Source organism: Epargyreus clarus, unplaced genomic scaffold (genome assembly GCF_041222505.1).
Source record: "Epargyreus clarus isolate Ecla_fem2 unplaced genomic scaffold, WU_Ecla_fem_2.2 ptg000006l, whole genome shotgun sequence".
Classification (NCBI taxonomy): domain Eukaryota; kingdom Metazoa; phylum Arthropoda; class Insecta; order Lepidoptera; family Hesperiidae; genus Epargyreus; species Epargyreus clarus.
The window spans coordinates 7330403-7345851 of record NW_027332214.1 but is presented as its reverse complement, the minus strand read 5'-3'; the positions used below and the strand labels follow the sequence as shown (position 1 = coordinate 7345851).

Genomic DNA, 15449 nt, shown 5'->3' with positions numbered 1-15449 from the left:
TCGCCTACATAAATAATTACTTAACTTATATGTATTGCCGGCCTTTTCGGGAATCGAACCCTCTGCATTGCGTAGCTATTCCCAATGGACATCTTTAGAGAGTCACCATTTGGACTAAGAAAGTTTATAGGGAGATATTTGTTAAACACAGAGCCTTTGACTACTTAAGTATCTAACTTGCTTATTATCTGCGCTTGTCGGCGTTACCTTTTACTAATTTAAAGTTTTAATTAAGACTAGCTTCTGTCCGTGAATTTGTTCGAAGTCGGGAAAGTCGAAGGACGTTATATACACTCTTATACATGCTGTCATTCCTTATTTGTTCTTTATTAGGGCTCCTTAAGGGCGAAATTTTCAAAAATGTTTTCTCCATTTTCAACTATATTATATAAGGAACATTGCAAAATTTCTTATTTTTTAATCCACCAGCTTAGGTTATACGTTATTAGTTAGTGTTTTACTTTACAATGCGATTTCATGATAAATGCGGGGGGGGGGGGGTGTAGGTACTTGTGGTATTCACCGGAAAATATATTTAAATATTTGCTTGTTCTTAAGTCATTGTGGATGCTTTACAGTTTCGAGAATGTAACATTAACTTTACTAGACATTTAATATGTGGATAATATAATTTCTTTCGTAGTTACGAAAAATAAATATTGATAAGTAAAATGGGTTTATTAAAAAATATTTCCATATATTAGGCACATTAGTGGACACGAGAGTCACTAAGCTCAATTTTTTCATTAGATCCACGAAACCTTAAAAGAAATTAAGGTGATGGGTAGCAGTGACTACTCAAAATCAGCTTGCACTCTCGTTAGTTCGGAAACGTGAAAAATATCTAAGAGTAAAATATTTACCCTGGCCGGCGTTTTAGTTTATTAGACTTAAATTATTTTACCATTTTCAGAGTCGACCTGTTTTAATATTTAAACATTCTATCGGATTAAGAGTGAGTACTTACGTATTCGCAAAAAATTTAAGGTAATTTCAGTTTTTATAAATGAATCTCATTTTAGTAGAGCTGTTTTAAATAAATAACTCTTCCGAAATACGAAATGGTATTCCCTGTGCTCGACATTTGCAAAATTTGTAAATTTAAAGTAAAAATATATTTTAAAAATATTTTATGAAATCTAATTAATTTGACGGCAACTTAAGGTAGGAAGTACGGGTTACTCAGTTCAAAGTATCCGTAATGTGTTAAGGGTTGGTAGCAAGTAAGTGCACTAACTTTAATATACCATCTACCTAAGTGGACATTGCTTCCCTATTCAGGTCGGCCACTCAAAAGGTTCCCGTAGCCGAATTGACTTACATAAGAGGCAATCATTTTAGTACTCAGGAGTAGTGTACGAGTAGTAAACGGTGTAGTCTGGAGTAGCTCCAGCTTCATAATTATGGACCATTAGGTTAAGTTGCCATTGTAAAAAACATTAAAATTTTAAAAGAGATGTGTGTTATGGAGTTTTTTTCCGCCACTTCTTCTCCATAACGAAACACCTTGTGAAGTGTTGGTAGATGTATTGACATTCAAAAAGTGCTCTGTAATAAAACTATTCTGAATAAAAAAAATATTTGATTTGAGTTGTTTATTATATCCTTGGGCGGTGACCACTTACTATCAGATTGACTGCGTGCTTATTATCTACATTCAAATTAGAACACATCGACGCATCACACTGGTTTTAAAATACAAATAAATATTACACTTACATTGTATGCTAAGATGGGTCGCCTGGCTAGCGGTTTCACCCAAAGCGTTGGTAGCTCTACAGGAGTAGTCGCCGCCGTGGTCCCTGGTCACCTTCTGCAGCACCAGCGACTTGGTACTCACTATGACTCCTGACACCACGTTGTGTAGTACTGGTTTGTCCTAAAATATAACAACTTGTTACAAAAAGATTAAGTAGATAGAGCAGAAATTGTCAATATTTTTATAAAATAACTTTGACAAACTCAACAATTTTTTTGATAGGGCATTTGCTTTATCAACATTTTAGGACATCTAATTATGAATCGGTCTATAGAAGTATTTAAGTAAATAAAATGATTATTTTGTGACATAATAACATAATTTTAAAATAAAATGATACCAGCTAAAATATTACGAAGAATACAAATACGAGTAGTTAAATTTAGCATAAAATTGTCAAGGTAACAAATCCTTTCAGGGCAATATAGTTTAATTAAATTTAAACTACTCATCTTAATCATACAATCCAATCTAAGGCTCTACTGTTCTTAATTAAACGTTCATTGAAGATCGTGAAGGATCTTTGAACTCAAATAACTATCAAATGTTCTGCTATAAAACCTTGAATTACTAAAGTTTCATTTGATACTTGAAACTGTAAAAGACCTCTTAGGTAGGTTTCTCCAATAAACGTGTCGGAAACTACCAACAAAAGTCAAGAGAATTCTTCGAAATAGCCTAATCCACGTAATATAAATACGTAAATATAAATTGCGATTTTGTTTCTCAGAAACTCACTAACAAAGCGGTAATTATTTAAGTAACTAGTAAGATTGACGCTCAGCTAAATGACATTAAAGGAAAACGGGATTTCACGACGAATTACGAAGACATAAATACGGGAATTGTCGGCAGCAGTAAACTTGATTACTCTGTGACAGTAACATAAATTAATAGGACTTATTATATTAAGGCAGATTCATTCATTACATTATTTATGGTATAAGCAACATTATGTAGATTGTGTTCGTGAGTTTCATGTTCGTGTGAATCACGATGGAGGTCACGAAACCGTGTCATGTTGACGACACGCCTTTGGACGCGGTGAGCGACGAGCGGTAGCGGTAACGATGAGATGAGCGGATACTTTTTACGATTTCAAATAACTTAAGGATAAGCTACCATCTTGTCACTTAAACTACTAAGTAGTCACATAATCTTGTCGTTTAGGCATCATTTTGTTGTTTGGGCAACTCACGAGCGGCACTATATTTTATTTGAAAATCTATAGTGTTATCATCGTTAATACGAAGCTTGAATATTAACGATATCGCATTTTTATATTACTACTTTAAAATAATAAGTCACTCATTTGATTACTACAGTTCAAACATAGATGCAGTGGGGATGTCAAGTGGGGATGATATCATGGCGACGCTCGAGTTATCAGAGCGACATTCTGGTCGGAGACTTCAGCAAGAACAGTTTAATAACGGGAATAGTTATAATACCTCTAATCACTAGTGTGTACCTACTACGTGTAATTGTAATATCGTTACTCTGTACCGTATATGTAACTATATTTATACATTACTACCTTCAAGAAGACTTCGATTACAATAGTCTAGTCTATCCCGAGCAACCTTTGAAAATCGCATTAACCACTTCTTTAATAATTACGAAGATACCAGTTGCTTTAGCTATTAAAGGCTAAAGATCATAGCCTAAAGATGCACCGAGGGTTCAGTTTATACCTTTCGTAAGGAAGAACAGTATTTTAAATGAAAAAATGTAAACGATATATTTTTAATTTCTATATTTAGTAAATTATTTGTTCTTTAAGGTGTTTAAAAAAATCTACCCTATTGCTTCGTAATATCAGTAGTTAACACTTAACATTCGACTCAACTTACCATTCGAGTAAGAAGCAAATGCTTAGTATTGCTTTCGCTTATCACTGTTTACATAACCTTAAGTTCGCTCAAGTGTGAATATAATCGGTGAATATTCCATAATTGTAATTGAAGGCGTTTGTCAAGAAGCATCGTTAGGGAGGCATGTCAAGTGTAGACATATAGGTAGTCCACAACTTATATAGGAACTGGTGTATTTACTACGTTGTTACATAATACCTGTGTGTTACTGAATTGGCATTTTAGTGTTTTCATTAAATTAAATGATACGTCTAAATTATATCCGCAAATAGAACCCTTTGTGGTTCGACTCTGAAGACACTGCCATACCTATTTGTGACTAATGACAGCAGTTTTCAGCGCTGCTGTGTTCTAATATGAAGTGTGTGTTTAGGCAGATATATTTATCTGAGGCATTCCAACTTAGTCCTCAGGAGGGTTTAGGATTTAGGGAGTAGCATCTGTAGTTGAACTCAGATAGAACTTATCTTATCTAGGATTGATTACAGATTTCCATACTATAAAAAATAATAAGCTGGATTTTAAGCGCGTGAGGGAAAAAACAAATAATATAAAATGTATATAAACAAAAATAAATCGTACAAAGGAGAATATAGAAAAAGAAAACAAATAATGACTTGAATAGGCCTAAACTGTAATAAGCAAATATACTGAAATAGCGAGTAAAGGAAAAAGCGATAAAAATTTGAAGTTTAATTAATTGTATAACCAAAAATACCTTTTTATTTTTATACATTTACAAATGAGAAGAATTAATTTTGGTATTCGTCGTTAAGCTAAGGACTAGGACTTTCAAAGCTTTGAAGAAATGCCGGCAATCTAGCTCGCCGCAAAGCTTTCCTGTCAACTTTCAGCCCTAAATTGATAACATGATCATTTCTAGGCAGGCGTCTTAAGTTAGAGATTAATTTGTAGACTTCATTAAGGGCGGTATTGAATGTTTCACCTCCTTTTCTAATCCCCGTTACCGAGGTTTCGCCTGAGAAGAATGAGACTAGAAATTATTGAATACTATCTTGCTACTTTTTTTTTATAATATAAGGGTAGCAGACGAGCATGCACTCCACCTGATGGTAAGTGGCTACTGCCGCCCATGGACATCTGTAATCAACCCCAGATAGGATTAGATATTCCTACCTGAGGTCGGCCACAGATGCGCCGCTACCCCTGAGGACTAAGCTGGAACGCATCGGAAAAGTCTGTCTCCCTTACCACACCCTTCAAACCGGAACACAGCAGCGCCTAACACTGCTGTGATTAGGTAGAAATAGGTGTGGCGGTGGTGCCGCCGGAGTCGAACCACAAAGGGTTCTACCACCTTCATACTTGCTGATGTAGTAAGAAATACGTTTATTGGAAATAGAAAGTAGTAGCGTTGTGGTTGAAAACCTGCCGGGAATCCCTTTTTGAATAGCAGGTACGCCTTTGATTTTTGAATTATGTTCGTATTATACACATTAATTAAGGGAAACTTACACTCTTGACAGTCCTTAGAAGAGAGTTCTCAAAGGTGTGTGAAGTCTACCAATTTGCACTTGGCTAAAGTTCGTGCTTGGGAATCGAGCCGCGGACCCGTCGATTATAGGCCGTATTTCCCTAACTAGCGCATTGCAATAATAATAAGTAGTGTAAGATAATCAACATCGCACCTTTTTGGAATTTCACAAAAAACTACTTACATTATGATACCACGATATACGATGTTCCCTCGGGTTTGCTCGCACCGAGCACTCGAAGTATACGTCATCCCCTTCCTTGATGTCGTGGGGGTTTAACGTGCTTCCTAGTGATAGTGATACTACTGGTGGATCTGGAAGCAAAAAACATTGATAACATACTTTTGCTTATTTAGTTATATTTATGTAGTTATAGTTATAGTTTAAGAAAGAAGGAAACAAAGAAAGAAAGAAAACATTTATTCCGGTAAACATCTTAATACACTTAACGATACATTTTTTTTATGAGACGCTTTATGCACTCAACGCTTTCTACACTCACAGCCCTAAAATATTGCCTATTCGTAGGGTGTCACAGACATATACATAGTCAAATACACAAAGACCCAGACCTGCAAACAGAAAATTAAATTCATCGTTGATATCTGCCTGGCCGGGATTCGAACCCGCGATCTTCTGCGCGTCAGACCGGTATGGTGACCGCTCTGCCACGTCTGCCAGATCGGGAAGAATGTAGATATAGTTGGATAGCTTAGATTTAAAGAATCCATTTAATTTATGTACCATGCATCAGAGGCTTTATTGAACCGTTCGAAAAAAAATATCCTGAAATGGGCTACTAATAAGTATTTTTCTATTAAAATCTTTTTTTTTTTAGTAATAAATGATTGGAGCTTTCAAAAAAAATACTTTTAAAATATTACTCATATAATACTGCTTTGCTGTCTCTGAAGACTAAGATACAAACCATATAAATTTACTAGCTGTGTCCCGCTAATAAGTACAAAACAAACAAACAATCTTTTCAGCTTTATATCAGTTTAGACTTAGACCTCCAAATACTGCTTCATCTAACGTGTATAGTTTGTCGTGTAAAGTTTTCGAAAATAAGTGTTAAAAGTCAAGTAGCAACCCGTAAGCTAATAGCAATCAATGTCCCAAATTCCATTTAAGTATTATGATAGTCATACGCCGAAATTACATTACTTGGCTGTCAAAACGTTGGAGCCATCCAAGATTCTCCAAACAATTAAAACTCAAAGAGAACGTCTCTACCCAAAGTTGGGTTTAGGTCGAAATTCCATTATATTAAATTACTTAAGTGAAATTTCACTTGGGGTTTTCTCGGAATCAGTTCTAATAACGGCAATATAGGGCAATATAGGTATCTTAATAGCGTTATGAAATCTGTTATTGATTATGCATGATAATTAAACGTACGGTGTGTGTATTTGAAAAGGTGACAATATAAAAGTTTTTGAACGTTTTGCTCGCCATTATCATCATCAACCCTTTAATGTCCCACTGCTGGGCACGGGTCTCCTCTCAGAATGAGAAGGATTTGGCCGTAACCCACCGCGCTGGCCAAGTGCATATTGGTAGATTTCATGTAAAATTTGAGTACCATTTATTTATTTAATCTTTCAGATATGTAACTTTCCTCGCGATGTTTTCCTGTGCTAATTAATTTCTGATACGTGAACATTGTTTTCAAAAATCAGAGGTACGTTGGCCATCACGGTGGACAATGACCTAATTATTTTCATTCTGAGAGGAGATCTGTGCCCAGTACCCCTACTATGAGTTTTTACGTGTCGACAAATATGACTGTTTCGGTATTTGTTTACGTATTGGCCTATACTATTTCCAATCAGCGCCCCTAGCGGATTGTGTCGGAACTTGAAAATATTAGATTTTTAAAGGTGCTAGAACCCTTTGTGGTGCGATCCTGGCGGCACCACCGCCACACCTATTTCTGCCTCATAACAGCAGTGTTAAGCGCTACTGTGATCTAGTTTGAAGGGTGTGGTAAGGGAGACATATTTTTCCGAGGCGTTCTAGCTTAGTCCGCAGGGGTAGCGGCGCATCTGTGGCCGACCTCAGGTAGGAATATCTAATCCTATCTGAGGTGTATTTCAGATGTCCATGGGCAGCAGTAGCCACTAACCATCAGGTGGACTGCATGCTCGTCTGCTACTCATATATTATAAAAAAAAACTTAGAACGAGAACTGAAATACTACAAAATAAAATTTAATTCTGCGTTTTATATTGCATGTGTGTGTTGTGTATGCGTACCTACAAGTGTAAAACTATACAGTATAACTAAATAACAACTGAGCTACATCAGAAGCCTACCTCAGTAGTATCCTATGAATAATGTAGATGGTTATTTCTTTTTAATATAAAGACTCCCTCATAGAATACTATCAAGTGCCGGTGTGTTTTGGTTAAGTGTACGGCAGGAGAAACAATTACATGTAGCAAATCCATGTAAACGTCTGAAGTAGACAAATTGGCCAAGTATCTATGCTCGATCTTAGATAGAAATTAAAATCGTGTCTGGGATTGATTTTAATGACTGTTAATAACTATTTATCGTCAAATGGATTGCAAGGCTCACCGATACTTCATTTGCATTTAAAAATCATAAGTTAATAAAACATTTGTGTTTGAGTCCTTGAAGATTCAAGATTTACCTACTTCAGGACTAAATGTCACTTTATCCCGAAATAGACAAGAACGTCTTTGAAACACGATTCCGCCTCACTAATTATGTAACATACAAATGTAACTATGTTGTTGATATGCCTTTGGGAATATTACCCGAATATTGTCTTTGAGATATAAACGTTCAAATACTAAAATGTCTCGAAACAAATTCATTTTGGCGTGAAATAAATAACACTACTTATTACCATACATTTGTTATATCAATTTAAATTTATAATGCTAATGTACGGCATACTAAAATATTAAAGTAATATTTTCGAGTCAATAGAATTATAGGTACTCTATTTGATATTATGTTTTTTTTTTATAATATAGGAGTAGCAGACGAGCATGCAGTCCACCTGATGGTAAGTGGCTACTGCTGCCCATGGACATCTGTTATCAACCCCAGATAGGATTAGACATTCCTTCCTGAGGTCGGCCATAGATGCGCATATATCTCCCTTACCACACCCTTCAAACTAGAACACAGCGGCGCTTAACATTACTGTTAATGGGTAGAAATAGGTGTGACGGTGATGCCGCCGGAGTCGAACCACACAGGGTTCTACCACCTTCAAACAGATTTGTTTGTTACTTTACACATTCAATAGACTTTATTTCCTAGTATGTGTTTTCTACAAAATACATTAATCATAAATACTAATAAAACCTTCAACATAATTATTTAATTAAAATGTTGTTGTAATACTGTATTTATTAAAGTTATTATAAAATATATATATAGGTAAGGAATATTGTTTACTATAGTGTTGTATGTATAGAATACTTATAATTAAAATGATTGAGTCGTTTATTCATTAATTTTAATAACTCGTTATATTCGGCGACACAAATCAAAACCTATAAGCCGCTTATAAAATTCTGAAACAGAATAAAGTTTAAGCCTAACTAGCATAAGTATAGTAATTAATTCCTATTCTAGAAATATTATATTCCAGTCATATATTAAATAACCTCTAGAACAGTTGTCAAATGGATTACTGGCTTATAACCTTACCTTACCTAGAACAACTTACCTAATACTTATTATTAATTTGGAGTTTCTTAGAATCTAATGGACATGTTCTATTGAGAGCGAGTATATAGAAGCTAGAAAATGTATAACAATAGTTTTGTAACTACTATTAAGCTACATATTTTATAGCCTTATTATCCGACGGAGACGAGGATTTTGTTTTTCGGCTGCGTTATGTTCGTTAGTATTTCTTTTCGTAAGCGATTTTTTTTACTATGGTCATATAGGTAATACAGCTTAATGATTTTATCACATGAGGTGTCGTTAGATTAGTATAGGGTAGCCTAAGTGTAAGTGACATTTAAAATTAAACAAATTTGAATAATCAGAATTATTATTTGATTTAGTTGTCTCTTGGCGTCATTAAATTATAACGACGCGGCGAATATGATCCATTTACGCATCGGGTTTCTTAATTTTGAAAATATTTTACTTGTTACCTATAACATAAAAAGCAGACAGATACTTCAACCAAATTCAGAAAAACCACCCATTTTTTGGAAAAGAATAAAAACCGGGACAAACTGAGACAAGGACAAGTTGAATCAACCTCTTTCCTTTCGTGTTTTTCCTTTGAAATCTTACCAGACGGGGTAAGACGACAATAAGAAGCACAAAGCCTAATTAATCCCTCAGATGACGTCACGGGGAGTTGAAGCTGTGTCGCGAGCCCTCGTGCTGAGTTACGCGGAATTATTCTGTACCAAGTTAGTGAATAAACTGTCTGTACAAATGCTACGGGAATAGAATTCTGAAAACAAGAATGTTGTAATAAATTAGCTTACTGTTCGCAAAGTTTGCGTTTGTGGAAAGATGTGTTGCTATGTCAGATATGAGGTTTTAGGTTGTGTAGGTACTGAGACATTGGCAGTAATAGATCTCTTGACGAATTGACAGTTGAACTGATGAACGGACGGAAGATTAGACGGACGGAGGAATAAAAGGTGGGAGTGACGGACAAACAAAACAAACAATATGAGTGACGATAGTGAATGATCATAGCCGTATTGAATATATTTTGTTTTTAAGGCTAAGATAAAAGCTAAGCTAAGGCTTTGTGAACTTAAATTTTATACTTTTATTTATTAATGAAATATAATCTCAAAAATAATCAGTACATTAATATAAGTAATGTATTCGGATATATTTATACATTTTAACTATTGGTCTATATGGTAGGAATATAAATATTGTCAAACGAGCTACAACTTCTTTCAAGAGCTCTATCGCGTGCGCAATAGTGCTATTGGTAAGGTTTATTCAATTTTCAAGCAGCATCTGTAAATATTTTCTAGTAAAAAATATTCTTTAAACTTTGAAGAAAAAAAAAAATAAAACACATTTACACATTTAACTCTTGTGCAAACACGAACTAAGAAAACATCTTAAAATCTGCGATCGACGCAAATTTTTTGTTTAATTTTTTTTATTAAATAAATTTATTTAATTATATTAATTTAATTTGTTCTTGAAAGACATAAAGACTATCACGTCCGGTTAACCGGTTCTGTGTCACACAAGTCAGTACGACGGACGAAGCTAAATTAATCCTCCGTCTCCGGAAATTCGGCGAGCGACAGTCGCGACCACGACCGAATTACACGGAATTAGTTCGTCACAACTTAGTTTAGTAAACTATCATTAATGTGTTAGAATCCTGTGTGGTTTCACTGCGATGGAGCCACTGCCATACCTTATGATTTATAGGTCTTCAGGCAGAGCTTTCGTTTTCTGGAATTAATTATAGATGTAAATTGAAGTAATAAGTGATGTCAAAACGTTGAATGCTGATTAAATTTACAAAAAATATGATTAATAATACAATAAAGTTAAATCACACACGTACACTTTAATTTTATTTAATTCGTATAGTATATTCTTCGAGCCAGTTCCATCCGTCACGTCCGCTTAACCGGTTCTGTGTTACATAAGTCAGTAAGACGGCCAACGCTAAATTAATTCTCCGTCTCCTGAGATTCGGCGAGCGACGCGCCGCGGCCACGACCGAATTACACGGAATTAGTTCGTCACAACTTAGTTGGGTAAACCACTAATGTGTTAGAATTCTGTGTGGTTCTCTACTTGATAGTAACGTCTTAAAATACATTCCTGATTTCTCTGTTATTGGTAATAGAAATAAATTGACGTGATCATATATATCAAGTTAAAATAATTATCTTTATTCTGCTAAACGCAAATGAAGTAACTGTCGTAGTCCTTAGGAGTGGCACGCACCTGTAATTGACTTTAAGAAGAACGAATTTCATTTATTTACTTAATTTATTATTGTAGCAAGATATGTCCGTCATGGTTTAACCGGTTCTGTGTCGGACAAGTCGGTACGACGGACAAAGCCAAATTAATCCGCCGTCTCAGGAGATCTCGTAGACGGTGCGGTGAATTACATGGAATTAGTTCGTCACGACTTAGTTGGGTAAACTATCACCAAATGCCTTTTTACTGTGTAGGAATATACATAGTTATTTATATTCGTAGTAGAAAGATATCAGAATTTACAGATTTTTAACATTTTTCCGCATATGTTTTCTTAAAATTAAAGAAAATGGTATATCCTTTTTTGGTTCGACACCTGAAGTGATAATGTCACACCTCTCCCTGTGTTGTTAATAGTTGTTACAGTTAATTTTGCAATATCTAATTCCGTACGATTGAGACATATACGAGGGTTGTTCGAAACATAATTAAAAATCTGATTAGCTTCGTGGACTAAAATCAACAAGTAACGCTAAACGTAGCCTAATTTACATCAGTTATTAATAATCAACCTGTCCAATTTTTGCTTACCAACTATGAAAATTTGACAATTACCAATAGGCAGAAATTGTCAAGCATCGACCTTTGGTAGGCAAACTATTCTGTTTTTTTCCGTACCTATCTCCAAAACATTCTTCTTTCAATATGCATCTCCATGCAATTGAGACAACTTTACATATGCTATTGTCCAAAACATAATTAAAAGCCCGTTAGCTTGTCGGTCTAAAATCAACAGTTAACACCGGACGTAATTCCGAGTGGGTAACCGTTCAACGCTCGAGGTCACATGACACGAGGATTAAACTAAGCTTAACATATTTTCCTTTGTTAAACTAAAACTGGTTCTATGAATCCCAATTTTGTGAAGGGAATGAAGCAACGCTCGAAATTTGTCAATTACAAATAGGCAGAATTTGTCATGCATCGATCTTTGGGAGGCAAAACATTCTGTTATTTCTATACAAATCTCCATGAAATTGAGGCAACTTTACATATCCGAGGGTTGTCCAAAACATAATTAAAGGCTAGTTAGCTTGACGACTAGAACTTAAATTTAACTCCGGACGTAACTTAACTAACACTTGTTGTTATTAATCAATCCATCCAATTTTTACCAACGATTAAAATTTGACACTTACCAATATACAGAAATTGTGAAACACCGATCTTTGGCAGGCAAAACATTCTGTTTCTTCCATACCTATCTCCAAAACATTCTTCTTTCAATATGCATCTACATGCAATTGAGACAACTTTACATATGCTATTGTCCAAAACATAATTAAAAGCCGGTTAGCTTCTCGGTCTAAAATCAACAGTTAACACCGGACGTAATTCCGAGTGGGTAACCGTTCAACGCTGGAGGTCACATGACACGAGGATTAAACTAAGCTTAACAGCATGTTTACGATCTGATACTAGCGGACATATTTTCCTTTGAAATGGTCCTACGGAACCCGATTGTGTAATAGTAGCAAAATATATTTAAATTAAATTAACATATAATTAGTGACGAAATGGTACGAGTATGTTCTATACTCGTATGTGTGTTAGAAATACGTTGTTGTAGTTGTGCGATTAATGTTCATCGACTTTTATTATTTCTCTAATTAGTTTAAATTATATTAAAGTAGGTACATAGATGTGTCACATCAATTAGTCGCGTAGAGTGACTTTCTTTTCAATTAATTTACAGGCATATTTCTTGATACATATTTCTTCCTGGGTGCACTGTTGTGGTATTGCCATACCCATTTTTGTTTAAAAGAAGTAGTTTAACTAACTTATTTTACGAGGCAATCTAACTTAATCAATGACTTTATTTACAGCTACTTCTATCGCTTAACTAGAGACTTATTATTAAAGCAAATATCCTTCTGCCTTTGTCACTCCTACAACGGAAGAATCCAACGAGACTTCATATATTAAAATCCGTCAAGCCGTAGGTCCTGACAAAGAATGATACATATGGTAGAAAACCATTACCCGCCGCACCCTCGTTAAACATAACTCATTACTACGTAATACTGACCAAAACACTCATCAAGTTCAAGTCAATCGCGAATCTTCTCAAACGGGCCGGTCATTCCGTTCAGAGCCGCCCAACTCTATTACAAGTAAGGAAATTAATTTCCAAATATAAATAAATTCTATTTACTTCTGCTTGGCGAACCGTAACGCATTTGGAATGGGGAGAATTCTCTGCTTTCGGCGCGAATCGTTTTGGCAACAATTTAAACGGTATCGTAAATGTTTATTCGGGGTACGTTTCTTTCTGCGGGGCGGGGGTCGTTATAGGTCTTTAATGGCCAATAAAGTGTCAACGGCTGTCCCGAGATAACTGTTCACCTGAGCACCGGCAGGGTTATACTAATAAATAAATTAAGCGGGATTTTATAGTGGACGACTCTCCGTTATCGTAACTATAGTCGATAGATTTTTCTTAAGATTGAAACAAGAAACTTGCAGTCCACCTAATACTGAGTGGTCACTGCCGCCCATGTAGTACTGAAACTAACTTCATATAGACCTTCCTTTTTCTTATCGAGGTATATATTTATGGTTTCCCCATAAAAAAGCTTCGCCGTGGGAGCGACGCCGGATTGTGTGGGGTTTGTAACGCACTAAAACCTCAGCAGTAACCCAAGTTTCTATACATATTACACTTGTTTTATTTTCACAATTCACGTAAAACAACAAAAATCTTGACAATCTTAATCACGAACGGCAACAAGTACTTCCTGAACAAACACTTAAGAGTAACAACTCAACTTATAGCGTAATCAGAAACGGTGACGTGTGCTATTGCACAAATTTAATTAAATGTACACAATGCCTTTGCTTATTGCGTTCGTTCTGCTGAGCGGAAAATCGTTGTCTTAAACACACATTAAAGTAATTCTTGGATATAAGTAAATAGATTTTCTGGTTAGCTTGAAACTACTAAAACTTTTAAAAAAGGTCCTGTAGATTCCTTGTTCCAAAAATCTCTCCACTTCTTTTTTTGCTAAATAAGGCAGGAGTTGAATTTGAGATAAATCGTAAAAAATATTTGTAAAAGTAAAAGTTCTGAACCTAGCTGCGAAAATACTGTAAGTTTTAATGGGGGAAGAATTTACTTTTTATATTTTTAAAGTATCAAACGAGCTCATAATGCGAGAGATAAAACTAAAATCCCACACAGCATGTCTGCTTTAACACACCCTTTGAACCAAAACATAGCAGTGCTTAACACTGCCTTTATAAGGCCGAAATAGGAATAGCGGTGGTACCTCCTGAGTCGAACCACAAAGGGTTCTACCATCTTTGTGGCTAGGTTTTTGTCTTAATGAAGCCATAGGAAATATAAACTTGAACATCTATAAACGTATTTTCTTGTAAGTAACTTTAATTGCACTTTTCATCTAGAATTTCTAGGTAAGAGGAAAACTAAAACAGTGTGTCTATAGAGAAAATCCTTCAACGGAAGTTCCGTACAAATATAACATATCAGTATTATTCGAGTGATACAAGAAAATAGTGCCATTCACACATTGATTTTGACAAATAAATATTTAGAATTTTGTATATATTTCGACGTAGTGGTTCCAAGTACGAATTGCTTGACTTCCTCTACTTAGAAATCATTTCTTATTTAAAATCTTTGAAGCGTACTTACAGGTTTCCTTGTATTTTATTTCGCGGTTAAAGCAATAATAGTAAAAATAATTTCTAATACAGATTTAACTTCTAAAGATCGTGCCTGGAAGTCGAAACTCGGATTTCCAGATTTAGAGGTCAAATTTCAAACCACTAAGCTATTATTTCTACAATTATCCTGTATTTTTAGGCACTTAGTATCAATCAATTCCATTATGATTGTTTACAACGTTTGAAATGTAATATGACATGATGACGCTTTTAAGACTTCACACAGTCCCATGAATGTTGCAAAGTTGTTTCAAATATAACTCGCAGACGACGTGACACACAAGCGGTCGCACGACAGTTGCGAAGTAAAGTTGTTTCATTTCAACTTTCCCATTTCATGTTATGTTTTGAATTTAGGATCTTTGCTAACAAACAACCACTTTCTATAGAGTTGCGATCCAAACCGATGATGTTTATTCAAATTATGGAAGTTAGTTAAGTACATATTTTTAAAACACATGTTTTGAGGAAAATATTTCACTTTTGAAAATCAAATGAACAAAACAAAAGAGTATTTTTGATTAATAATACTCTAATAATAACGTGAATTTTGTTACAATACATTAAGTCGGTTTTCTCATGGAAAATAACAGCTACCTTTAATCGGAAAATTTAATGTAAATAATTTTTTTTGTTCTTTTTTAA

At 34.9% G+C, this 15449-nt stretch overlaps 1 protein-coding gene across 1 annotated transcript in view; it reads right to left on the bottom strand.

The window, feature by feature from the left end:
• Positions 1-15449, bottom strand: part of LOC140742838 (neural cell adhesion molecule 1) — a 95030-nt gene that overhangs the window by 22368 nt on the left and 57213 nt on the right. The window contains exons 7-8 of the mRNA XM_073073872.1: positions 5313-5443; positions 1720-1879 (exon numbers count right to left, since the gene is read on the bottom strand). Coding sequence (XP_072929973.1) covers positions 1720-1879; positions 5313-5443 — 291 coding nt within the window. The remainder of the gene's footprint in view (positions 1-1719; positions 1880-5312; positions 5444-15449) is intronic.